At 33.7% G+C, this 27,113-nt stretch overlaps 1 protein-coding gene across 5 annotated transcripts in view; it reads left to right on the top strand.

The window, feature by feature from the left end:
• The window catches only part of PALS2 (protein associated with LIN7 2, MAGUK p55 family member), a 127,335-nt gene that overhangs the window by 55,082 nt on the left and 45,140 nt on the right, over positions 1 to 27,113 (top strand). For 3 of the 5 annotated variants that reach the window (XM_081284640.1, XM_081284643.1, XM_081284642.1), the window contains exon 2: positions 5,405 to 5,526. In XM_081284640.1, coding sequence (XP_081140766.1) covers positions 5,410 to 5,526 — 117 coding nt within the window. In that variant the 5' untranslated portion in view covers positions 5,405 to 5,409. The remainder of the gene's footprint in view (positions 1 to 5,404; positions 5,527 to 27,113) is intronic. The other 2 variants (XM_081284641.1, XM_081284644.1) reach the window with 1 other exon arrangement.

Genomic DNA, 27,113 nt, shown 5'->3' with positions numbered 1-27,113 from the left:
GTTTGACCAGATCATGGGCTACTTGTATCTTTTCTTTAGTCAAGGGCCACTGAGGAACCCATACTGGTCTTTCTGATTTCCATGTAATTTTTATTGTCTCAGTGGCCCTTTGTGAAAATCCAACCCATGTCTGTCTGTTCCTTGATCTATTTGTATTGGTGCTGCTATGCCTTGTTCTTGTTTTTCTAATCTTTTTCCTTTCCTAAAACCTTGTCTAGCCATAATAGTGGGTGCATTTTGATTGGTGTTATTTGTTAATGTCAAACCTAATTGATCTAAGACATCTCGTCCCCATAAATTTACGGGAAGATGATCCAATACATATGGCTGTATAGTTCCTTCACATCCTTCAGGATCCTTCCAATCTAATACCATTGTGCTTCTATCGGGATTAGTCGCCACTCCTAGGCCTCGAAGCGTTTGAGTGGCTTGTTGTAATGGCCAATGTTTTGGCCATTCTTGACAAGAGATGATGCTAAGGTCTGCACCTGTATCCAGTAGCCCATTAAATTCATGTCCTTGAATATTTAGTTTTAGCATGGGGCGAGAATCTAAATTTAAAGAAAGCATAGCCCAATTTACACCTGTGGAGCCTAATCCTTTGGAACCTCTTTCTACAGCATGACTGGAAAATTTATCATGTAGGCTTGGTATTATTAGTAACTGTGCTATTCTATCTCCTGGTGAAATTATTGATATACTCTTTGGAGAACTGGCTATAATTTTTATTTCCCCTTCATAATCGGGATCAATTACCCCCGGACTTATCAAAAGTCCTTTTAGAGTAGAAGAGCTGCGTCCCAATAATAAGCCTACTGTTCCTTTGGGAAGAGGTCCTTTTACCCCTGTGGGAATGATTTGAACTCCCATCTCTGGAGTTAGTACTGATCTGGCAGAGGCGCAGATGTCCAACCCTGCGCTCCCTCTGGTTTGTCTGATGAGGGATCTGATGGACAATGTGTCCTGGTCACTGCCCTGATGGGGTTGCTGGGTTCCTCCAGTGCTCCGTATATTTGTGGTTTGGGGCCCCAGAGCATTGGGGCCCCCTGTCCATTTTTTGGCAAAGGAGCCCGATGCCTTTGTCCACGATATTGTGGATAAACACCTTGTCCTTGTTCGTTTTTTGATAATGGAGTACCCTCTATGGTGGTTTGAGAACGGCATTCATTAGCCCAATGTAATGGAGTACCCTCTATAGTGGTTTGAGAACGGCATTCATTAGCCCAATGTCTCCCTCTACGGCATCGTGGGCAAATACCCGGTATTCTACTCCTTTGATACCTAGTTTTGTTAAACCCTTCTCCTATGGGGCAATTCCTTTTAAAATGTCCTGTTTGTTGACAATTGTAGCATGTTCTTGGCCTGGTATATAAAGCCTGTTTTACTGCAGCTGCCACAATTTGCCCTTGTTCATTAATGTCTCTGGCATCTAAAGCCTGTTTTACTGCAGCTGCCATGACTTGCTCTTGTTCATTAATGTCTCTACATAATTTAATATATGTGTTTAAATCTTCCTGTTTCCATGGTCTAATGATATCTCTGCACCAACGATTCGCTTGGTCATAAGCCAGTTGTTTTATTAATGGCATTGCTTGTTCTGTATTCCCAAAAACTCTGGTAGCTGTTTGAATAAGCCTATCTACAAATTCAGCGTAAGGTTCATTATTAGCTCCTTGTATTATCTTAGATAATTGACCTTGTAAACCTCCATGTCCTTGTAAAGTCTTCCATGCCTTAACTGCATCTACAGCAATTTGTGAGTATACGCCAGGATCATATGCAATTTGTTGCTGCCGATCCTCATAAGGTCCCTTTCCTAACAACATATCTAGATTTCTCTGAGAATAACCAGCTGCTGCATTTCGCCTAGCCGTCTCCTTGCAAAATTCCTCATTGGCAACCTTCCATAACAGGTATTGTCCTCCATTTAGCACAGCTTTACAAATATTAGCCCAATCTGCTGGCGTCATGTTTAAGTTGGTAATGGATTCGACCAAGCTTACAGTGAAGGGTGCTTGAGGACCATAGGTTGTTACAGCCTCTTTTAGCTCCTTCACTGTTTTGAAATTTAAACCCTGGTAAATTCGCTGCCCTCCTACCTCAAATACAGGGCATACTTGAGATCCTGTCTCAGGATCCCAACTATCAACTGCGGGAGTTGGGAGTCTCCTAGCATATGGAGGTGGTGCTGTTGATTGGACACTTATGTCCTCTGGTGATAGAATGCTGTTAGTAGCAGTCTCCTGTAGAGGTGGTGCTGTTGGTTGGACACTTACGCTCTCTGATAGAAAGGTGTTATTAGCAGTCTCCTGTTGTAACTTTTCCCCTGATGGCTTTTTCTGCTCTAAACTTCCTTCCTCTGTCTCACTAGCTTGAAAGACCTTCTCTTTTACTTGAATCTTTTCCTCTTTCTGACTAACTTGAGAGACCTTCTCTTTTACTTGAATCAATATGTCTTCTCCTTCCTCTACCATTGTCTGAATTGAAGGCTCTGGACTAAGCAAACCAGATACCAACGCCCACAATGTCAATGTGCCAACTGGCAGAGTCCCTGGGTTGTTCTTTTCTATTCTTTTTAAATCTTCACCATGATGGTTCCATTGTGATATATCTAACAACTGCTCCTTAAAAAGCCCTGGGCTACATTGTTGTATTGTATCAACGTATGCCCTGACTGCTCTTGATTTTACTGGGATGCCTCCTTCCTCTAACAATTTACTTAACAGTCTTTCGGTTTGTTTTTTACTAATTTCTGATCCCGTATTTCTACTATAATACAACCCAACAAGATAACACCAAACAAAACCGAGACAGAATGAAATAAAAATGGAACCATAGAAAATCATTATATCAACCTTTCTATCCTCCTGAAATGTCCATCCGTCCTTTCTCCCTATCTGTTCCTCAGACCCAAATAGTTTTTCCTCAGATGTGAGCGGTTTCTCCAGGGACAGGCAAGTTAAAACAAAAATGAAGCAAAACAAAAGAGGAATCTTAGAATGGCTTCCCATCCTCTCGCCCTGCCCTCAGGGGCGAGCAGTTTACTTACCCTCAGTCGCTCCCCGTGGGAGCCACCAAATGCCGCAGTCTGGCTGGGCACAATTCAGGAGCCACTTGTCAAAAGAAACTAACTTTATTTTTAGAACTACAAACGCCAAACAAAACAGCTCCTCAGGAAAAAACCCTCTGAGCCCAACTGCGACCACTGGCTTCCCACAAGCCTCTCACCCCCACACAAACCTCACCACCTCCCACAATCCTCCTGTTCTTGAGGCCGATTGGCTGGGTTGCGTGGGCAGAGCCAAAGAAGTCCCCCAATCAGCAGCTCCGTGGAGGAGCCAATCAGCTAGATGTTGCTGGGGCCGCTGTGAGCCAATCATCAGCTGGCAGTCTGAAGGGCAGGGAAACAGCCCAATGAACATCACTGCAGAGGAGCCAATCAGCTAGATGTTGCTGGGGCTGCTGTGAGCCAATCATCAGCTGGCAGTCTGAAGGGCAGGGAAACAGCCCAATGAACATCACCGCAGAGGAGCCAATCAGCTAGATGTTGCTGGGGCCGCTGTGAGCCAGTCATCAGCTGGCAGTCTGAAGTTTGCTGGCAGCTGGAAGTTTGCTGGGGCCCCTTTGGCTGTGGCTCTCAACACTGCAGTGTTAATAAATTTAAAGTAACATCAAAATGAGATAAAACTAATAAAATTAATTCTAATAAAATTAAACTATAATATTGATTGAGGGAGGGGTCTAGCTTTATTGTCTTACATGTGCATTTGTCTCAGCATCAATTTTGGAAAAGACCATTTTTATGGGATTGTTTCTGAACTCTTGTTACTGGTCTATATGTTAGTACCACACAGTTTTAATTGTTATTGCTTGTTAGTTTTGAAACTAAAAAATGTGTATTTCATTCTTCTCACTAAAGATTGTTTTTGCAATTCTGGGTCCTTTGTGGTTCATATGAATTTTAGAATCAGCCTGTCAATTTCTGTAAAAAAAAAAAAAAAAAAAAGACTGCTGTAATTTTGAGATTTTGATAGGAATTACATTACATCTTTATATCAATTTGGATAGTACTGCCATGTAAGCAATAGTAAGTATTTTAATCCATGAACATGAGATGTTTTTCCATTCATTGAGCTCAACATTCAATCTTTATAAAATTTTTTCATAAAATTTTAGTATGCAAATTTTATGGGGTTTTTTTGTGCAGGGGCTACATTATTGTTCAGCTTTTTTCTGAGGCTACTGTAAAAGGAGTGTTTTGGTTTTTGTTTTTCTTTCAATTTTGGATTATTTGTTGCTAATGTATACAATTACTTTTTATTTTTGTATATTGATTCTTGTATCCAAAACTTCAGTGAATTAATTTATTTATTCTAATAAATATTTTGTGTATTAGGATTTTCCATATGGAAGATCATATTTTCAAATAGAGATTGTTTGACTTACTCCTTTTTCATCTGGTTGCCATTTATTTATTTGTTTTGCTTATCTGCCCTGGCTAGAAACTCTAATACAAAACTGAATAGAAATGCTAAAAAAAAAAAAAAAAAAAAAAAATGGGTAACTGGTTTCTTATTCCTCATCTTCAAGAGTAACCATCTAGTCTTCGAAGTTTGCTTCAGGTTGTTGTGGATGTCCTTTAGAAGATTTGAGAAATTTTTTTTTTACCCCTAGTTTGGTTATTAAATTTTTTTTTTTCTCCTGAATCATGAGAGGGCTTTGGTTTTGTCAAATGCTTTCTTTTGTATCTATTGAGATGGCATTTTTTGTCCTCAGTTTCTTGGTATATTATATTGATTGACTATTTTGTATTCATATATTGGACCATTTTGTATTCCTGAGATAAATTGAACATGGCATTTGTGTACAGTCCTTTTTACATGTTGCTGGATTCACTTTGCTAGCATTTTATTAAAGGTTTTTGCATCTGTATTCATAAGGGATATTGACTATGATTTTATTGTGATGTCTTTATCAGGGAAACTGGTTTCACAGAATAAGTTGTAAAGTGATCCCACTTCTTGTATATATTTAGAAGAATTTGTGAGGAATTAGTTTTAACTCTTTATAAATGTTTGGTGGAATTTGTCAGTGATGCCTCATTCTGGGCCTGTGGGGAGTTTTTTGATTACTGACTCAATCTTCTTATTTATAATATAAAGCAAATGCAAATTCTAACATGTATAAGGTGTAGTGTGATACAGCCCAAATTGCATATAAATTTTTATCCTGTTACGAATGCACAAGAAGTCAACTTGAAACTCATACTCTTTAATTATTTAGTTTTTTAAATGTGATTTTTTAGTGTTATCAATGTCTTTATTTGCATTATTTTATAATCGTTGGCTTAGAATTTAAGTGGTTTTGTTTTGTTTTATTTTGTTTTATGTTGCTTTTATCTCAGCAGCAATGCAGCAAGTCTTGGAAAACCTTACGGAGCTGCCCTCATCTACAGGAGCAGAAGAAATAGACCTAATTTTCCTCAAGGGGATTATGGAGAATCCTATTGTAAAATCACTTGCTAAGGTATATTGGTTTATGCATAAGATTATTGGATTATGTTGGAAATCGTTTTTATAAAAGTCTTTTGAGATACTACTATTTTAGAACTTGGTTGATATGCTTTAGGCATAGTTAGCCAGTAGTAAGTAACCCTTATCACATAATGAAATCCTAATGTGGGTGAAAATCAGGCCACTTTGCCCTTTCTGTTCTTCTTTAAATACAGAATGAAATAACACTAGTTTTTGGCCTAACGCATTTAAGGTTTAGAGAGATCACAGGAGCACAGTCCTAAAAAGATTCTGGTTCTACCTCTAGTTTTAATAAGAGCAGGTATTGATTATTTTCTTTTCATTATCCACATGTACCTTTTTTCCCATTTATTTTCTTAACTTCCTTTATGTAGTACATTTAAAATTTTTATTTTTTTGCATAAATTTGACATTTTAAGTCTGTTTCTGTAGTCAACTCTGGAGCAACCTTATTACTTCATTCATAAATAGTTTACAACCATTTTTAGTGTGTGGGGGGGTCCACTTTTATTTCATTTATCCTACTTCCCCATATGATTATTAAGTATTTCTGAAGTATAGTCCCTTCTACTTACCTCTGCTCTCCCATTCTTTACAGTTGCTCAAAATGGTTCTGGCTTCCAGCAACATATATGACATGCCTTCTCTGACCTCTCCTTCATATAGTCACTTCATTCTTTTTTCTGTTGTATCCCTAGAATGTTGATTATATCCTCTCCTATGATCTTTTGAAGGCCAGTCTCTTGTTCAAGACTTCAAGAAAATCATACCTTTTACGAAGTATTCCATTAATAAGAATTAGTAAATGATAACAGATTTTTCATTTTGTTCTTGCAGTTACTTGTGCTAAGGTCATGTAAAGATACCTATGTAGAAATGAATCCACTTGCAGATTGCCCAACAGGAATTTTTATTTTTATTATTTTTTATTGCAGTTTTCCCAAGTTTATTACTTATTCCTATATTTCAGTAATAATAGACAAGATATTATTTACCTTTATGTTCAGACTTCTTGTCATTAATCACTTCACTTTGTTGAGATAAAGTAATAACATCCAGGGCTTGTTAAAATAAGCAGGAGTGTTTAAGTCAATATTAAATAGCTTACCATGCATTTATATTGATACTTTAAAAATAGTTTTTACCCTTTCCTTGATATCAAACTGTTATTATTTTTTATTTTCCATGAATCAGTTTTCCCCCTATCCCCAAGTTTATTTAATTAAATGGCTTTTGATCTATAGATTTATAAACTATAATAATATTGTGTAAGTCACTTTACAGCATGATTATAGCTTATACAGGTCTTTAAAATATTTTAAAATGTTTTGTCTTTGCAATAGCATTATGAACTTAAAATATACTATTTTATATTTGTAAATTGAAAACTAAGACTCAAAGTAGGCAAACAATTTGATTGAGGTCACTTTATTAGTAAATGACAGAGGTAAGGCTTAGAGCAGTTGTTCTGGCTTTAAATTCTGTATTGTATCTACTGAAATACAGGTGTTGGTGTGTGTGTGTGTGTGTGTGTGTGTGTGTGTGTGTGTTCATTCTTAACAACCTCTATGTATAATTTTTTTTATTAATTTTGCCATTGATGATGACCTTCCAGAAGGTCATCTTTCATTATTATTAGCAGTTGAAATGACTGGATAACTTTTGAGCAGATAAATTGCAACTGTACTCTTGTTAATGAAAAATGAAATAAAAAAAGAATCATCATATTCAATATTCAAGCAGATTCTCAGTAAATAAAAGCAATGCTAGCTCTGTATTCCTAAAATGTATATAAAGAAATTGCAGGAGTAAGAGAAGACTTCTACTTCCAAGAAAGGGATACTGAATCACAGGCCAGTGCTTTCAATACAAGTAGAAAACAAAGAGGCATGCATTGCTAGATATGCTTAAAGGTGAGAAAATATGACCAATAATCAGGAGAAAACAAAAGAAGCAGCACCATAGATAGATTGGACTTTGTAAATAAGCATTTTAAAATTACTAATATATTTTATGTAATAAAGTTACTAATATATTTTTAATAGAAGAGAAAAACATGGAGACATTTAAAATATTATTAGAAAATCTGAAGTGAAATTAATAATAGACATTTTAGAACTCATTATTTAGGACACAGTATTTGAAATTAGCTCATTTGATATGATTAATAGAAGACTAAACATAGCAGAAGAGGAAATTAGAGAATTTGAAGATAAGTCAATAGAAAAATTCAAACAGAAGTGCAGACAAAAGAATGGAAAAACCAGGAAAAAAAAGAATATGTGAGGTATAATCAAAAGATCTGACATACATGTAATTAATATCCCAGAAAGGGAGGGGAGGGGGATGAAGAAATATTTGAAAGTACAATGGTCAAGAATTTTCAAAACAATAGCATTAACTGTGACAGAGTCAGGAAGCCAAGTAAACTTTTGAACAGGAGAAATATAAAGAAACACATAGCTAGGAACATCATAAACTCCTAAAGCTCAAAAATAAAATGAAAATGTACAAACAACCAGAAGAAAAAAGACACATTACCTTTAAGAGAAAATAAGAATAATGGGTAATACAGAGTATGTTGGCGCATGCCTTTAATCCCAGCAGCTTGGGAGGCTGAGACAGGAGGATTGCATGTTCAAGCCAAGCCTCAGCAATTTAGCAAGGCCCTAAGCAACTTAGTGAAACCTTGTCTCAATATTAGAAAAATAAAAAGGACTGGGGATGTCGTTCAATGTTAAAGCTACGGGATTTAATCCCTAGTACACCCTGCCCAAAAAAGAATAATGGGAGCAATGAAACAGAAACTATGAAATTCATAATATAGTAGACTGAAATTTTTAAAGTCCACCCCCCAAAAAATTACACTGCCACTTTTGCAAATTCCTTACCTAGCAAAAGCAAACCCCAAATGTGAAATCCAAAAAGAGTTTTTTTCCAGACAGACAAAATCTTAAAAAAAAAAAAAAAAAAAAAAAAAAACCTTTTAAGAAGCACAAGAAAGCTAGCTAGAGTTGTTGACTCAGCAGTAGACCACTCACCCAACACATGTGAGGCCCTGAGTTGGATCCTCAGCACCACATATAAATAAATAAAATAAAGGTATTGTGCCCACCTACAACTAAAAAAATATTTAAAAAACACAAGAGAAAGTCTGGCAGAAAGGGTGACAAAGGAAAGGGAATATTAATGGATAATTACAAAATAGTTTTGATTTTAAGATGAAATAATAATGTCTTATGACATTTTATAAAACACACACACATGGAGATGGTAGTCCAAAAGGAGACTTAATTATCAAATAATTGTTAAAAGAACTGGGGATGTCGCTCAATGTTAAAGCTACGGGATTTGTCCAAGAAGAGATAAAAGTACTGGCTTAAGTAGAGTGTAAATATGTCAGGGATGCAAATCGATACTTTAGGTTAAAAACCAAAAGTTACAAGAGTTAATTTATTTCACCCAAGTCATAAAGGAGAAAATATAGTTTGAAAATATTCTCACTCACTCCTGAAAGAACTAGAAAAGTTACCCAAATAAAGAGGAGAAACCGTCTTCAGATATTGAGCACCAGATAGCACAGGATTGTGATCCCTAGAGAAAGGAAACAATTGAGGTGGACATTTTGAAAACATCTGAGGTAATTTTTAGACAAACACAGCCCAGTAGTTTTGACAATGCTTGGAATTTTGCAGGGTCTAGGCTAACTGGAATTTGTGGAGCAGAATATCAGAGAGGAGGAAACTGAACACAGAATGAGCTTTGGAATTCTACACAGGGATGTCCTATATCTTTGGCTGAGTGACCTGAACATGTTTTAAGAGTAAACCTCCTCAGTCTCAGGAAAGATCTACTGGAAATTAGTATGCCAAACAATTTCTGGAGCTCACCAAGGACAGATAATCATTAGAATTCCTGCTATCCTGAATATCTTCACAATACACAAGACACTGGACAGAATTCATATCCAGCCTATTATAGAGACTGGTCTTGGAAACTGATATATATATCAGTTTATATAAAATATATATAATGTCGCAGCAGAAATAAACTGAGAATCTATAACAAAGTCATTTGGAAAACCAAAAAATCCCTAGACAGTTGGAAATTAAATAGCATTATTCTTCTAAAGAACCATTAGTCTTGCCTAGGGATGTATCTCAGTGGTAGAGTGTTTGCCTAAAATGTCTGATGCCTGGGTTTTCAATCCCCAGCACCTCAAAAAAAAAAAAAAAAAAAACACAAAAATAGACATAGTAACTAAATAACTATGAGTCATAGAAGAAATCACAAAACCTATTTTTAATTGAATGAAAATTTTAAAAAGACATGTCAAATCTTGTGAAGGTACAATGAAACAATACTGAGAGGAAAAAACACCTATATTGGAAAAGAACAATATTCCAAATCAGTGATCTAAATGTCAGCCTTAATAAAAATATAAAAAGAACAAATTTAATCCAAAATATTCACAAAGAAGTAAATGATAAAGATAAATGTGGGCCTAAAAAGACAAAATAGAGAAAAAAAGCAGTGTAACTTCGATATATCAATAAAATTGATAAAACTCTATTTAGACACAAATTTCCAGTATCAGGAATGAAAAAGAGAACATCACTACAACTCCAACAGACATTGTAGGGATAATAAAAAAAAAAAAAATGAGCACCTTTTGACAGCAAATACAACTTGGATGAAATTGATTAATTCCTTGAAAGACACAAAAGTCCCACATGAGAATAGATAACCTCAATAGCCCTATATCTATTTTTAATTAAATATTTGAAGTTTCTAATCTCCTTGAAAAGAAGCTCCAATCCTAGATATCTTCATCAATAAATTGTATCAAACATTTAAGGAAGAAATATATTAATTTTGTATGTTTTTTTTCCAGAAAAAAAAAGGAAATGAAACACTTCCTGTCTTATCTTATGAAGCTAGTATTATGTGATTATTAAAACCAGGTAAAGATATTTTGAGATAAGTACAGAATAGTATCCCTGGTGAACACAGATGTGAAGTTCTTAAGAAAATATTAGCAAATCAAATAATACCAAAATACAAAAAAGATTATATCCCATTACCCAAATGTGTTTTGTTTCAGAAAATGCAAGATTGCTATAACATTTCAAAACTGATCAATGCATATCACATGTTAACAGGACGAGAAAAACCATTTGATCAGTTAATATTTTCAGTACAAGAATTTTACAAAATTGAACATCCAGTTCTGATAAAAAAAATTCACCAAACTGGGAATAGAAGGAAATTCTCTCAACCTGATGAAAAGCTTCTATTTAAAATCTCCACAGATAACATCATAATTCATGGTAAAAGATAGAATGTTTTTAAGATCAGAGGCCAGGTGAGGATACCCACTTTAATCATTTCCAATCACACGTACAATGATGGAATTCTAACTAGTGCAAAAAGCCAAGGGGAGAAAAAAACAGAAAAGAAAAGGCATACAAATTGAAAAGAAAAATAAGCCATCTGTATGTAAAGATAACATCAGCAGTGCTGAAAACCTTCTAGGATTAGTAAGTTAGAACTGTTATATAAATTTATGATGATCAGGGATACAAAATCCTCTATATAAATCAATTATATTTCTATATATTAGCAATAAAAATTGGTAATTGTAATTTAGATAATTAGGTATAAATTTTTTCACAATATGTACAAGACCTATAAAATGAAATCTAAACATTACTAAAATTAATGTTTTTAAACATTAATTACATTAAAATTAATGTAATATTACTGAAAATTAAAGGTTTACATCCATACCTATAATGCGTATAGATGAAGTGATTAGAAGGCTCATTATTCCTAAGATGCCAGTTCTCCCACACTGATTGATCTATAGAAACACATAATCCCAGTCAAAATTTCAGGAAATTGATATTACTAAGATTCATAAAGAACCTACACTGACCAAAAAATTTTTGAAAAATAACAATTTGAGGTTTTTCTCAATCTGATTTCAAGAATTACTGTGACCCTATAGTAAAGAAGATAATATAGGATCAACATTTATATCAATGGCACTGAATAGAGTCCAGAACGAGACAAAAACATACTGTGAACCAATTTTTTTTTAATGGCTTGGTAATTTATTGGAGAGATGTGGTCTTTTCAATAAATGTTGAAAATTAAAATATGAATATCATCTTTTATGTAAAAATTAACTCAGATTACTGATCTAAAAATAAGAACTAAAAATATCAAAACTTCTAAAACAACACATACAGAAAGCTTTTGTGACTTAGAGTTAGACAAAGCCTTCTTTAAAAATTGTCAGTTAATAATTGTATATATTTGACCCGTATAGCATATTGTTTTATAACTTGTATACATTGTATGACTCAGTTGAGCTAAATAACATAGGAATTACTTCACATAAGACTTCTTAGAACAAGACATAAAAAGCATGAAACATTATAAAAAAATTTGATCAATCAAATTTTATCAAAATGAGAAACTTCCTCTTCAAAAATGCTGTTAACAAGAAAGGTAAGCTGTAGACCAAGAGAAAATATTTGAAATGCATATCATGGAAGAGAACCTGCTTTTTCATTGCTGGTAGTAATACAAAATGGTACAACTACTTTGGAAGACAGTCTGACAGTTTCTTAAAAGGGTAAACATAGTCTCACCATATGATCCAGTGATAACACTAATTGGTATTTACCTGAGTCAACCATTTATATCCACACAGAAACCTGCACACAGATGTTACTGGCAGCTTTATTCATAATTGTCAAAACTTGAGAGCAACAAAGATGCCCTTCAATAGTTGAATGTTAACAAAATGTGGTTCTACATGTTACAGAATATTATTTGGTGATAAAAATAAATAAGCTATCAAGGTGTAAGAGAACATGGAAGAAACTTTCGTGTTTTTTTTTTTCCAATATTATTAATTGTAAAAAGCCAGCCTGAAAAAAACTTCATACTGTAGGATTCCAACTACCTGACATTCTTGATAAAGCAAAAAGTAGAGACACAGTGTGTGTGTGTGTGTGTGTGTGGGGGGGGGTCTTCATTAGTGACCAATATTTTAATGGGAAAATGGCAAGAGAGGATGACTAGGTAAAACAGGGTGGGATTTTAGGGCAGTGAAGTTATTCTGTATGATATTGTTAAGATGGATAGATGACATGCACTCATCAAAATCCATGGAACTATACAACACAAAGAGAGAACCTAATGTAAAGTATGCTTTAGTTAAAGTATAAAAATTGGTTTATCGATTGTAACAGATGTACCACACTAATGCAAAACGTGAATAATAACCTGTGTGTAGGGCAGGGAAGAGTGGATATATGGGAACTCTCTATATTTCTTAATTTTCTGTAAATTTAAAAGTTAAATAAGTCTGTAGACCACATTAGGGTTCACTTTCTGTTGTACATTCATATAACGTCTTTATCTGGTTTTGCTACTAAAATATTATGGCTTAACAGAATAAATTAGGAAGTATTCTCTCTGGTTCTATCTTCTGTAAGTGATTATAGAAAACTGGTATATTTTATTTCTTAAATTGGGTCAGTCTGGGGCCTGAGGCTTTCCCTCTGGGGAAGTTATCAATTATTGATTTAATTTCTGTAGCAGATAATAATAATCATAGCATCCATATCTCCTTTGTTAATTTTGGTAGGTTGTGTCTTTTTCTTTTTTAAAATTTATTCTAATTATACATTATAGTAGAATGCATTTTGACGTATTGTACACAAATGAGCACAACTTCTCATTCTTCTGGCTGTACATGGTGCAGAGTCACTCCAGTAGTATAATTCATATATGTATATAGGGTAATAATGTCTGTTTTATTCTACTATCCTTCCCATCCCCACAGCCCCATCCCCCGCTCTACACAAAGTTCCTTCATGCATCCCCTCCCCTCCCCACTAAGAATCAGCATCCACTTATCAGAGAAAACATTCGGCTTTTGGTGTTTGGGGATTGGCCTGTTTCACTTAGCATGGTGTTTTCTAGTTTCATCCATTTACCTGCAAATGCCATAATTTTATTCTTCTTTAAGGCTGAGAGATACTCCGTTGTGCATATGTACCACATCCATTCATATGTTGAAAGGCACCTAGGTTGGTTCAATAGTTTATTATTGTGAATTGAGCTGCTATAAATATTGATGTGGCTGCATCACTGTAGTATGCTAATTTTAAGACCTTTGGGTATAAACCAAGGAGTGGGATATCTGGGTCAAATGGTGGTTCCTTCCATTCCAAGTTTTCTGAGGTATCACAATACTGCTTTCCATAGGGGTTGCACCAATTTGCAGTCCCACCAGCAATGTATTAGTGTATCCTTTACTCCACATCCTTGCCAACACTTCTTACTGCTTGTATTCTTGATAATTACCACTCTGACTGGAGTGAGATAGGTTGTGTCCTTCAAGGACTTGGTCCATTTCATCTACATTGTCAAATTTGTGGGCATAGAATTCTTCATGTCTGTGGCATCAGCAGTGGTCTCTTGTTTGTGATATCAGTCAATTTATGTCTTCCTTTTTAAGCTACTAAGGGGTTTATCAGTTTTGATGTTTTTAAAGAACCAAGTTTAATCACATTGGCTTTTCTCTGTTAATTTCTTCTAAATTTTATGGATTTTCTTCTAATTACTTTTGATTTAATTTGCTCTTTTCTTGAGTTTAGAAGTATAGATTGTTGATTTTAAGCCTTTTTCTAATATTTTTTGTTCAGTGCTATTAATTTCCTTTTTAAACTACTTTTGCTGCATCCCACACAATTTTATAAGTTGTATTTTCATCTTCAGTTCAAAATTTCTTATAATTTCTCCTAAGACTATTTCTTTGACTCATGCAATATTGAAAAATGTGTTTTTAGTCTCAAAATATTTTAGAGGTTCCCAGCTATCCTCCTAGTTCTGTTTTGTTAAGGTCAGACAGCATACTTCATAGAATTTTTATTCTTATAAATTTGTTAAGGTGTGTTTTATGACTCAAACTGTTTTAGTTTGAATGTTCTGTGTAACTTTGAGAAGAATATATACTCTATTGTTGCTAAATGAAGTATTTTATGGATGTTGGTTAGTCTGATTGATTGATGGGATCATCCAGTTTAGCTTTGTGAGTTTTTTGCCTGCTGGATCTGTCAGTTGCTGATAGAAGGATATTGAAGCCTCCAATTATAATAATGGATTAATCTATTTTTCCTTGCACTCTGTAAGATTTTTGCCTCATATATTTTGGTATTCATTTGTTAGGCACATGGATATTACAGACTGTTGTGACTTCTTGGAGAACTGACCATTTTCATCACTAATAAATGCCCATTTTTGTTCCTAGTGATTTTCCTGTTTTGAAGTTTGCTCTGTTTATAATTAATATAAGTAATACAGTTTTCTGCTAATTGATGTTAACATGGTTTCTGTCTCTCCATACCTTTTAATCTACCTGTATATTTTAAAGTGTTTCTTTATAGACAACAATTACTTGGATTTTGCTTTCTTAACCACTTGTTTTCTAGTGTGTTTAACTCATTGATGTTTTTAGTGATAATTGATAGAATTGGATTAATATCTACAATATAATTACTATGTTCTAATTATTGCCCTCATTCTTTCTTTTCTTGGTCTGCCATTCATTTCTTACCTTCTCTGTTTTAACAGAGCATGTTAATAATTTGTTTCATTTTTCCCTCCTTTCTTAGCATATCAATTATACTTTTTAGTCCCCCCCACCTTGATTTTGCAGTATATGCATTTATGGCTAATCTAGATCCACTTCCAAGTAATACGGTATCAACTCATGGGAAATATAGCTACTTTATGACACGATATTTCTAGTTTATCTATCCTGTCTCTTATAGTATTGCTGTTGTTCATTTCACTTATTCATAAGCCATAATTAGCAGATTTATCATTGGTGTTCAAAATCTATTAAATAAGAATAAGAAAATAAAAAGAAAAATACAATTTTCTTTATGTCTTTTTTCTCTCTAGTGGTATATCTTTCTATAGATCTGAATTTGGACCTATACCTTTTTTTCTTTTTAAAGAACTTCATGTAATTAAAAAGAAATTTTTTAAAAAAGGAGTCCAGATAAACTCTGAAGTTTCTTTAATAACATATGTTGCTTTCTTAGTTTTGACAAAAATCACGTGGAAACTTGCACATTGACAATGTGGGGATCGGATGAGGGAGATGGAGGAATTTTTTTTTTTTTTAAGGAATTCTCTATACTATATGTTGGCAACTTTTCTGTAAATCTAGAATTATTTCAAAATTAAAACAACTTTTAAAAAGAGAACTTTATTTAATATTTATTGCAAGGCAGGTGTGCCAGTGACAAATTCCCTCAATTTGTGTTTGCATTGTGAAGTGTTTATTTCTTCACTTTTGAAGGATAATTTCAGTGCATAGATAATTCTAGGTTGATAGATGTGTTAGTTTTCCATTGCTATGGTAAAACACCTGAGAAAAATAATTCAAAAAGACAAATGATTTATTTTGACTCATGGTTTTGGAGGTTTCAATCTATGGTCATCAGGTTTCATTGCTTTTGGACGTGAGTGGAGGAACAACATTATGGCAGTAGCGTGTGAGGGCAAAGCTGTTCAGCTCATGGCAGCCAGGAAGAAAAAAGAGCTTACTTTTATAACAAAGTCCCTTCCCTTTGAACCCATTAATCTATGGATCCATGAATAGATTAATCCATTTATGAGGTTAGAGTCCTTATGACCTGGTCACCTCTCAAAAGCGCCGCCTCTGACCTGCTTTGTGAGGACCATCAAGCCTTCAACACACAAACTTTTGGGGGACATTTAAGATTCAAACCCTAATAGTGAGTTGTTATTTTTTTCAGTGCTTTAAATATTGTACTTCATTCTCTAATTGCTTTCACAGTTTCTGAAGAAAAGTCCGATGTAATTCTTATTCTTGCTTCTTTTACATAAGGTGTTTTTCACCTTCTCTAGCGTTTCTTAAGGTTTTCTGTTTGTCTTTGATTTTCTGCAATTTGAGTATGATATGCCTCAGTTTAGATTTTTTTTAGTTTTTATCCTTCTCAGTGTTCTCTGTGCTACCTGGATCTATAGTTTTTTGAAAATTCTCAGTTTTTCGTGTAATTATTTCTTTTCTTTCTCTCTTCTTCTAGTATTATGATTATATATATATATATATATATATATATATATATATATATATATATATATACACACACACACACACCTTTTTCTAATTGTCTCACAGTTTGGGTTATTCTGGTCTGTCTTGTTTATTCTTTTCCCCTTTGTATTTGAGTTTTAGGAGTTTGTATTGCCATATGTTCAAGTTCATTGATTCACCTTTGAGTTGTGTCTACTTTGAGCCTACTGAAGGTGGTTTTTTTTTTCATTTATTACAATGTTTCTTTTTTTCTAGTAGTTCTGTTTGATTTTTTTTTTTTTAACCACTAGAACTTACATTTTTCTGCTTACATTACCTGTCTATTCTTTCATGGTGTCTCCTTTCTCCATTGGAGCTTAGCATGTTAATCATAGTTGATTTAAATTCCCAGCCCAATAATGCCAACATTCTGCCATATCTCAGTCTGGTCCTGATGCTTGCTGTGTACTTTGAGACTGAGATTTTTTTGTTTCTATTTTGTTTTTTATGATTTCTGTTGAAAGCTGGACACAATATGTTGGATAAAAGAAACTGAGATGAACATACTTTAAGTGTGAGGTTTTTGTCTGACAGGGATCAGGTTGGAAGTGGCAGAAGCTAAAATTTCCTTTGATGTCCTTCCTTTTGTCTCCTGTGTCTGGATTTCCTAGAGATTTTTTAAATAAAGTTTGAGATGTGCAGCTATTATTGATGTGAGGCACAAGAGGGAGAGAAAGGGTTCTGTTGATTAGGTTTGAATCTTAGTTTGTTTTTCCCCGACACAGGAACCAGGAAATGGAGTTGGGACAGAAATTGGGATTTTTCTTCCCTGCTGACTGCTTAGGTTCTGATAAAGTAGATTCCCTTGAGGACAAATCTTAAGGGAAACCAAATAAATGCTCAGTGAATTTCAAAATGGCTAATTTCCCCTTTCTCCTCCAAAAAGCATGAAGGATTTTCCCTCCAGTTTTCATTGTGAGAACTTGGTAGGTGTCTGGAAGGTAAAAGAAGAGTGTGAAGGTCCCCCTAAGACTGAACCAGCCCTGCCCCCAATTTCTTTTCTTTATTTTTACTCTCTACCTTGTAAACACTGAGCTCCAGCAGTAGTTCAAGTAATTCTCAGTCTTTTTAAGTTTTCCTCTCCCAGTATTGATTGTAGTAGAGGTTTCTGCTTACAGGTTTCTGTTCAACTAAACTGTGATTCTGTGTTTCCATTTTGTGTCTCCAGTTTGAGAAATAGCAATTATCCATGTGACCTTAATTTCTCTGGTGAAGCTCAGAAGAGTTGTTGATTTTTTTTTGTTCAAATTTTCATTGCTATGAAGACAGAAGAAATGCTTTTTAAGCTCATAACATTCTGAATCACCTTTGGTTTTGGCGGCTGAATAATATTTCTTTGTATGGCTATATCCAACTTTGTTCATCTGTTCAACCACTGATGGACATTTGGGTTGTTTATACCCTTTGACTATTATAGTCATCCTATAAATATAGCACTAGTGCTATTAAAAATATTCATGCACAAATTTTCATGTGGACATATGTTTCAGTTTTTCCTGGACATATACCTAGGAGTAGAATTGCTAGGTCATATGGTAACTGATTAATTGTTTGAAGATCTGCCAGACTATTTTCCAAAGTGAATGAATACATGCTTTATATTTCTACCAGCAGTGCTGAAGAATTCTCATATCTCCATATTATCTCTAATACTTGTTATCTGAATTTTTGGTTCTAGCCATCCTAATGGTTTTGAAGTTCTATGTCATTGTGGTTTTGATTTGCATTTCTCTCATAACTAAGGATATTGAGCATCTTTTCATGCATTTAATGACCATCTGAATATATTCTTTGGAGAAATAACTATTCAGATCCTTTGCCCATTTTTTCATATATTTTTTAAGTTGTCTTATTTTTTCATTGTGGGATTCTTAGAGGTTTTTTTTTTTTACATTTTCTTTGAGAAATAATTTGCAAATATTTTATCCTCTATCAGTCATCTTTCAACATTCTTCAGAGTGTTTTTTTGAAACACAATAGTTTTTTTAATTATTTTTTCTTTATATCTTTCATGAACAATTTTTTTGTTCTTTTCATTTAAACCTGACAGTAGAATATATTTTGATATATCTTAACATATATACTTGGGCTATAACTTTCCATTCTTGTGGTGTACATGATGTAGAGTTAATACTGGTTGTGTATTCATATGTGAACATAGAAGTTATGTCTGATTCATTCTGCTGTCTTTCTCATTCCCATCCCATGCCTCCCGCCCTAAGCCCATATCCCACTTTCTGTCTAATCTGGAGAACCTCCACTCCCCACATTTATTGTAAGTCAGCATCTGCATATCAGAGGGAATATTGGTGTTTTGGGATTGGCATATTTCACTTAGCATGATAGTCTCCATTTCCATCCATTTACTGGAAAATGTCATAATTTCATTCTTCTTTAAGGCTGAGTAATATTCCATTGTATATATGTACCACATTTTAATTATACATTTATCTGCTGAAGGGCACCTATGTTGGTTCCATAGCTAAGCTATTGTGAATTGAGTTGCTATGAACATTGAAGTGGCCATATCACTATAGTATGTTGATTTTAAGTCTTTTGGGTATATACTAAGGAGTGGAATAACTGGGTCAAATGGTGGTTCCGTTTCAAGTTTCCTGAGGAATCTCCATATTGCTTTCCATCCTGGTTGCACCAATTTGCAGTCTCACCAGGAGTTTATATGTGTACATTCCCCGCCCCCCCATGTTCTCACCAACATTTATTGTTATTTGTATTCTTTTTTTTTTTATTGGATGTTCACAACATTACAAAGCTCATGACAAATCATATTTCATAGATTAGAATCAATTGGGTTATGAACTACCATTTTTACCCCAAATACAGATTGCAGAATCACATCGGTTGTTATTTGTATTCTTGACAATTGCCATTCTGACTAGAGTGATATGAAATCTTAGTGTAGTTTTAATTTGCATTTCTTTTATTGCTAGAGATGTTGAACATTTTTCATATATTTGTTGAATATTCATATTTCTTCTATAAAGTGCCTGTTGATTTCCTTTAATCATTTATTGATTGGGTTATTATTATTATTATTGGTGTTAAGTTTTTTGAGTTCTTTATATATCTTGGAGATTTAATGCTCTATCTGAGGTGCAGATGGCAAAGAATTTCTCTCATTCTGTAGGCTCTCTCCAGGTTCTTGATTAGTTTCATACCATTCCATTTATTGCTTCTTGATTTTACTTTTTGCACTTTTAAAGTCTTATTGAGGAATTTGGTTTCTAAGCTGACATGATGGAGTTTTGGGCCTACTTTTTATTCTAGTAGGTATAGGATCTCTGGTGTAATGCCTAGATCCTTGATCTACTTTGAATTGAGTTTTGTGTAGGGTGAGAGATAGGGATGTAATTTCATATTATTGCATATAGATTTCCAGTTTTCCCAGCACCATTTTGTTGAAGAGGCTATCTTTTCTCCAATGTATCTTTTATGGCACCATGTCTAGTCTGAGATTACTGTGTTTATATGGGTTTGTCTCTGTGTCTCCTATTCTATACCATTGGTCTTTGTATCTGTTTTGGTGCCAATGCCATGCCATTTTTGTTACTATAGTTCTGTAGTGTAATTTAAGGTCTGGTGTTGTGATGCCTCCTGCTTTGCTTTTCTTGCTGAGGATTGCTTTGGCTCTTCTGGGTCTCTTATTTTTCCAAATGAATTTCATGATTGCGTGAAGAACATCATTGGGACCTTAATAGGAATTGCATTAAATCTGTATAGCACTTTGGGTAGTATAGCCATTTGAACAATACTAATTCTGCCTATCCAAAAACATGGGATGTCTTTCTATCTTCTAAGGTCTTCAGTTTTTTTCCTTAGTGTTCTGTCGTTTTCATTGTAGAGGTCTTTCACCTCTTTTGTTAGATTGATTCCCAAATACACACACACACACACACACACACACACACACACACACACACACACAGGCTATTGTGAATGAGATAGTTTTCCTTTTAGTTGATTCATCACTAATGTATAGGAACACAGTTGATTTATGGGTGTTAATTTTATATTCTACTACTTTGCTGAATTTATGAGTTCTAGAAGTTCTTTGGTGGAGGTTTTTGGGTCTTCTAAATATAGAATCATGTCCTCAGCAAATAGGGATAATTTGAGCTCTTCTTTGTATCCTTTAATTTCTTTTTTCTGTATAATTGCTTTGGCTAGAATTTCCAGAACTATATTGAATAGAAGTGGTAAAAGAGGGCATTTCTGTCTTGTTCCAGTTTTTAGAGGGAATACTTTCAATTAAAGTTTTTAATTTGATAAAGTCTAATTTGCTTACTTTTCTCTTCTTTCACTTGTGCTTTTGAATACATATATAAGAATCCTTTTGTCAGATCCAAGATAAATGATTTACCCATGTTTCCTAAGACCTGTATAGCTTTAACTCTTACATTTAGATCTTAGATGCTTTTGAGTTGATTTTCATGTGTGGTATGGGGTAAGGTTTGAACTTTTCTATAAGTGCCTACCCAGTCCATTAGTTGAAGACTGTTAATTTTTCTTACTGAATAGTTTGGGCACCCTTGCCTAACATGCAACAGTTGATTATTGATATATGAGTTTTGTCTTGGGCTTTGAATTGTATTCTATGCCTCTTTTTGTCTATTCTTGTGGTATACCTACACTGTTTTGATAACTGTTGCCTTTAATGAGTTTTGAAATCAGTATGACTCTTCTTTCTTTGTGATTTGAATTGTTATTATTGTCATCATTGTCATTGTTTTTGAATATTCTGGGTCCCTTGCAGCTATGTAAGGATTTTAAAATCAGTTTCTACAAAGAAGTAACCTGTGACTCCAATGGGTATTGCATTGAATCTGTGGATCTCTGGGAAGAATTGCCATCTTAACAGGATTAAATTTTCCACTGTATAAATATGGGATAATTTCCCATTTAGTTAAGTCTTCAATTTCTATCAACAATGTTTTGTATTTGTCACAGTAAATTTTGCTTCTGTGTATCCTTTTTAATACAATTGTTAATGGAATTGTTTTCTTACAATTGATTTTATAACCTCCAACCTTGTTTATTGGTTCTGATGTTTTTTTAGAGGATCGCTTAGGATTTTCAAAATATAAGATCATGTCATTTGTGAATAAAGATAGCTGTATCTCTTTCTTGCCGATCAGGGTGCCCCTTTATTCTTTGCTTAATTGTCCCGGCTAGACTCTCCAATATAAATATTGAATAGAAGTGAAGGCAGACACTTATTTTTTCCTAATCTTAGGGTAAAACATCTTGTCTTTCACTAGTGAATGCAATGGAAGTTTTGGATTTATACTACCTGTTCTAAACCTTGATTTTTTTTTTTTTGCATAAAATTCTGTATCAGTATCTATAGAGCTTCTTTATTCTTTGTAAAGTTGATGTATATCCATGTATGGATTTTTAATGAGCCTTCTGACAGATATTTAGATGGCCTCTTCTTTTATAAATTATGCTATAATATCTAACCTTTCTACATTTTATTTTACACATTTAATTATGTATCTTAAAGATAAATTCTTAAAAGAATCGGTATAATTGTGTGGTGCAGGTGGTCAGATTGCTTACCAGTATGTTTTCATTAGGGGGAAAATGTGTGAAATGTCTTTCTCTCATATTCTCACCAACATGATATGTTAGTTGATTTTTTTAAATCCTTGCCAATCTGATAAGAAAAAGGATATTTATTATATTTTTAGTTTGTACTTCTTTTTTGCTGGGGGAGAAGGATACTAGGAACTGAACCCAGGGCATTTAGCCACTGAGTCCCATCCCCAGCTGTTTTTATAATTTATTGAGACAGTGTCTCACTGAGTTGTTTACAGCCTTGCTAAATTGCTGAGGCTGGCTTTGAACTCATGATCCTTCTGCTTCAGTCTCCCAAGCTGCTGGGATTACTGATATGTGCCCCAGAGCCCAGTTTGTACTTCTTTTATCATTGAGTGATATTATGGACCTTTTCAGTACATTTAAGAGGTATTTGATTTTCCTTTTCAATGAATTTTTGTTGTTTTTTTTTCTCATTTCTTTTAATGAGATGTTCTTTTTCTCATTGTTTTGTAGAAATCCTTTAAAGAAAATTAGCATTTTGCCTAATATAATTCCTGTTTTAACTCTTGTTCTTCAGTTGTATTTTGATACTTAAAGAGAAGAAATTTTAAATGTTTACATAGTGAATTTTGGGGGCCTTTTTGGTATAATTTATACCTTCCAGATTTTGCTCCATATTTGGACAGGTCTTTCCAGCTCAAAGATTATAAAAAAGATTCTTCTATATTTTCTCTGAATACTACTAAAGCCAAGCTCTCTAAAATATTCCTTGTTCCTTTTTAAAAAGTATGGTAGGTTTGCTTTTTTAATTGTTTTTGTTTTTTGTTTGTTTTTGACATCTTTGTGGTTCTAGTTTGTAGATTTTTTTTAAGGGCAGCTTAGCAGTGTTATTTAGAAGCTTTGTGAGTACCTTGATACATAACTTATCTAATCTGAGAATTTGTATCAATTTGGCTAACTGTGATTTCTGAGAAGTTCTTTGCTCATTAGAATCATTCTATTCTAATTTGTTTAAACCTGTTTCACCATATTTTCCAGAGCAAAGCTCATCTTTTTGATAACATATGCAGAAGCAAAATAGAAATTTACTTACCTATTTTTGCTGTGATTCTACTTTCTGCTCAAATTTTTATTTGCTTTGGGGTCTTCATGGACATGTCTGTATCATGTTTTAGGTCTCAAGAATAAAAAAATCATTGACTCTTAACCACAGCCAAACTTATTTCCCTTTACTTAGCTTTCTCAAAAATGTTTAATAAGCAGTGACTATATACTTACTTAGCCCTATTATAAGAAGATTGAAACAAAATTTAAGATATGTTCCTTACATTTAATGGGAAAAGGCAAGGGTATGCATAATAATAATGCTAGGTATAGCTCAAGAATTTTGTTCAAAATGCTTTTGTTTGCAAGCATACTTGGATTGTGCTTGAGTAAAATGCCCAGAAGTTTGAAAAAACTTTTTCTTATCGGCAGTTCATTTTTATAAGATGCAGTGGTGAATAGGATTCTCAGAACTGGACATATACAAGAAGACTAGGACTTATTTATATAAGGTCCAAGAGTTCTGAAGTGTCAGTAATGACATGTTTTTCCAACCACTTGTGACAGGTGAAATATATTTTTTTGAGTTCTGGTAGCTTTCGAATAATGCTCTTTCTTAAAGGAAACAAGACTCATTTAGTCAAATAGCATATTGTTTATTTGCCCCTCCAGTCAGTTTTTAGTATTTCCCTTTGTTCTTTTTAGTTTCATTAGTTAAGTTCAAGTTGTAAGGCGTAACTCTTGAAAGCTACTGACTTTCAGGTGAACTAGAGGTCCCAAGTTTTTCACAGTCTTTCCGAAGTTTAAAAACTATAAGTTAGGAGGCTGGGGTTGTAGCTCAGTGGTAGATTGCTTACCTAGCATGTGTGAAGCACTGGTTCAACCCTAAGCACCAAATAAATAAATAAATAAATAAAATTATTGTGTCCATCCACAACTAAAAAAATTTTTTTAAATTTTTTAAACTACATGTTAGTAATTATGGACCTATACTTACTTTCTTGAGAAAAGTAAAATGATTGAACACAAATATATTTCAGAAATTGGGTTTCCATATTAATATGACTATAGCTGTAATTTCACTTTTCTCTGAGAATTTATTTTCCAGTGAGATTCTTTTTACCATAAAATAATATGTGAGATTGATGTGAAAAATATTTAGGTATATGTGAGTTTGCTTATGGCACAATTCTTCTCTCCTATTTGATTTCCTCTTTTACTCTGACCATTAGTCCTTTCCACATTCCTATCTATCTTCACCCAAAAGGAGGTGAGTAGTAGGTAGATGCACATAGAAAGAAAGGGAAGAGATATCTGTGACAGTGATCATTTCTTTCCTGAAGTGTTGAATACTATCAACGTCAAAATAGTGACCATGTGATGGTCATATAACATGGGATTATATAGAAAAGATGTTAACATGGTGCCTGAAAGTAGCAGGCCAGTCTTCAACCATTTCCTGGAGAAACAAATACTCTTTTTATAAATATATATTTCTTTCATACATGACAATAGTGGAATGCATTACATTCATAATTATCCATTCACAGCACAATTTTTCATAACTCTGTATATAAAGTATGTTGGGCTGGTGATATAGCTCAGTTGGTAGAGTGCTTGCCTCATATAAAGTATGTTCACGCCAGATTATGCCTAAATTGTGGTAGAAAGGTGTATTAAAAATTATAATGAAAAAAAAAATCAACAAGTGCTCTTTATTGCACTTCCTTAGAGCAAAAGAGTGAAAGTCAGATGGGCGAGGTAGTATTCTGAGCCATAGGAGTAGCAGATAACTCAGAGAGAGATAAGTTAGAACAAAAGTAACAACACACCTATGCTAAAGAACCATGCTAAGAAGCAACAAATAAACTAGCAGCCTGTGAGAACATGTCTTATACATTTAAGTGAACAAGAATTATATATCATCTATGGGATTGAATTATTTACTACAAAATAATGTTCGAGTGGCTCTCTGTATAGTAATCGTCAAATAAGCTTCAACAGGTAAGATCTCAAGCCTTAGTATTACATACCCATATCTGCCATTTACCAGGAATGTGAACTCAAGCAAATCCTGTCACCTACTTTTGCATCATTGTCTTCATTTATAGAGTGAAGTTTTGAATATCTACCGGCTTTTGTGAATACACACAGATACATCACATAAACATACAGTGTACATGAGGTGTAGCACTTGGTGCACACAAACACAAACCTCAGTACATGTTAAAGTTCTTTCCTCCAATATTTTTTAAGCTTTCTTCTTATAGTACCATAATAATATCTGAGTATTGTAGCTTTTTTGTAAGAAGTAACTAATTATGTAGATTAATTTACTTGTAGTGGTGATAATCATTCTGTAATATGTGTTGGGTGTCTTCATCATCCTTTTCTTATCTGGTGTGTATTATACTTTTCACAAAATTACAAATTATATCCATCCTCACTGTGGGATTTTCTAGTCTTTAATTTTTTCTTATCTAAATCTAATAGAAACTTTTTCCTCCATTTAAATTACATTTGGCCTATTGACATTTTTCCTTTTGTTTAATAACAGTTTTTTTCTTTATCAGTCTATTTCATATGATTTTTAAAATTTCCTTTCCTGAGGTCTTTCTTAAAATGTTGCTTAGTATATAATCCTTTCTTCTAATTAAGAAATCATTTCACCATATGTAATGGTGCAGACCTGTAATCTCAACTACTCAGGAAGCTGAGATAAAGTGTTGCTTCAGCCCTAGATTTTGGTGGCAGCCTGGGCAACATAACAAGATACCTGTCTCTTAAAAAATAATAATAACTTATACTTACTTCACTCATGTGAATCACCTAGGAAAAGGTTTAAACAAAAAGTTCATCTTTAAAAATTAGAATATTGTTATTTGAACTCTAAAGGAACCATTTTGTGTGGTGGCAGATATAATAATATGTAAAGAATTACAGGAAACTAATAAAGTTTAGTTAATGCGGTCACCATTTGAAATTTGGATTTTTCCTCAGCACTTATAGAGATGAATGGGAAAATGTAAGATTTGTCATCTTACATGATTTTACTTAAAAATTAAATCTTAATAATTATGCTTTTCCATCTTCAACATCAGAAAGCCACCTATTTGTCAGAAAAGCAAAGACTATTTATCAGCAAAGGTGCAGCCTGCTTTGTGTTCATTCTCAGTTTGAATTAAAAACTGCTTTACTTCTGCTATCTAAGGATAATGCTATTATGGTTCAGAGTGTATTTTCTGTGGATAAGATGGTGATGTTTTTTAACAAAAACAAAACTTAAGATTAGAGACAGGAAGGTTCATTCTCCTAATTAAATATGAGGTCTTTCAAAGTCCAATTACTCTAAATTGACTTTTTTCTTTCTCTAAATGAACTGGTTTTCTTTCTTTCTATCAATCTATTTTTTTATTTTTGACATTGCTGAGGCTCAAACCCAGAGTCTTGTGCGTGCTAAAGACAGGTACTCCATTACTGAGATACATTCCCAGCCTGAATTTTCAAATTAGAAAATTAATAACTTTAGGATTCTGGAATTTTCAGAATGATATTTATCATTTTTTTGAAATGTTAACATATGTGATGGTTACATTCTTATTCTTTTTGTATGCTTAATCATTGAATAAGAAATAAACAGTAGCATTCAGAGTTAGAGCCTTGACTAGAATGTCATTAGGAAATCCGGTTAGTGGGTAGGAGCATAACATGGTTTTTAGTAGTCATGTTTTTTTCAGGGGTAGTCATAAAAATGAGTTTTTTATGACCTATAGGATAGGAAT

Source organism: Spermophilus citellus (genome assembly GCF_964194105.1).
Source record: "Spermophilus citellus genome assembly, chromosome: 3".
NCBI lineage: Eukaryota > Metazoa > Chordata > Mammalia > Rodentia > Sciuridae > Spermophilus > Spermophilus citellus.
The sequence above is the reverse complement of the archived record's forward strand: the minus strand, read 5'-3'. Positions and strand labels throughout refer to the sequence as shown.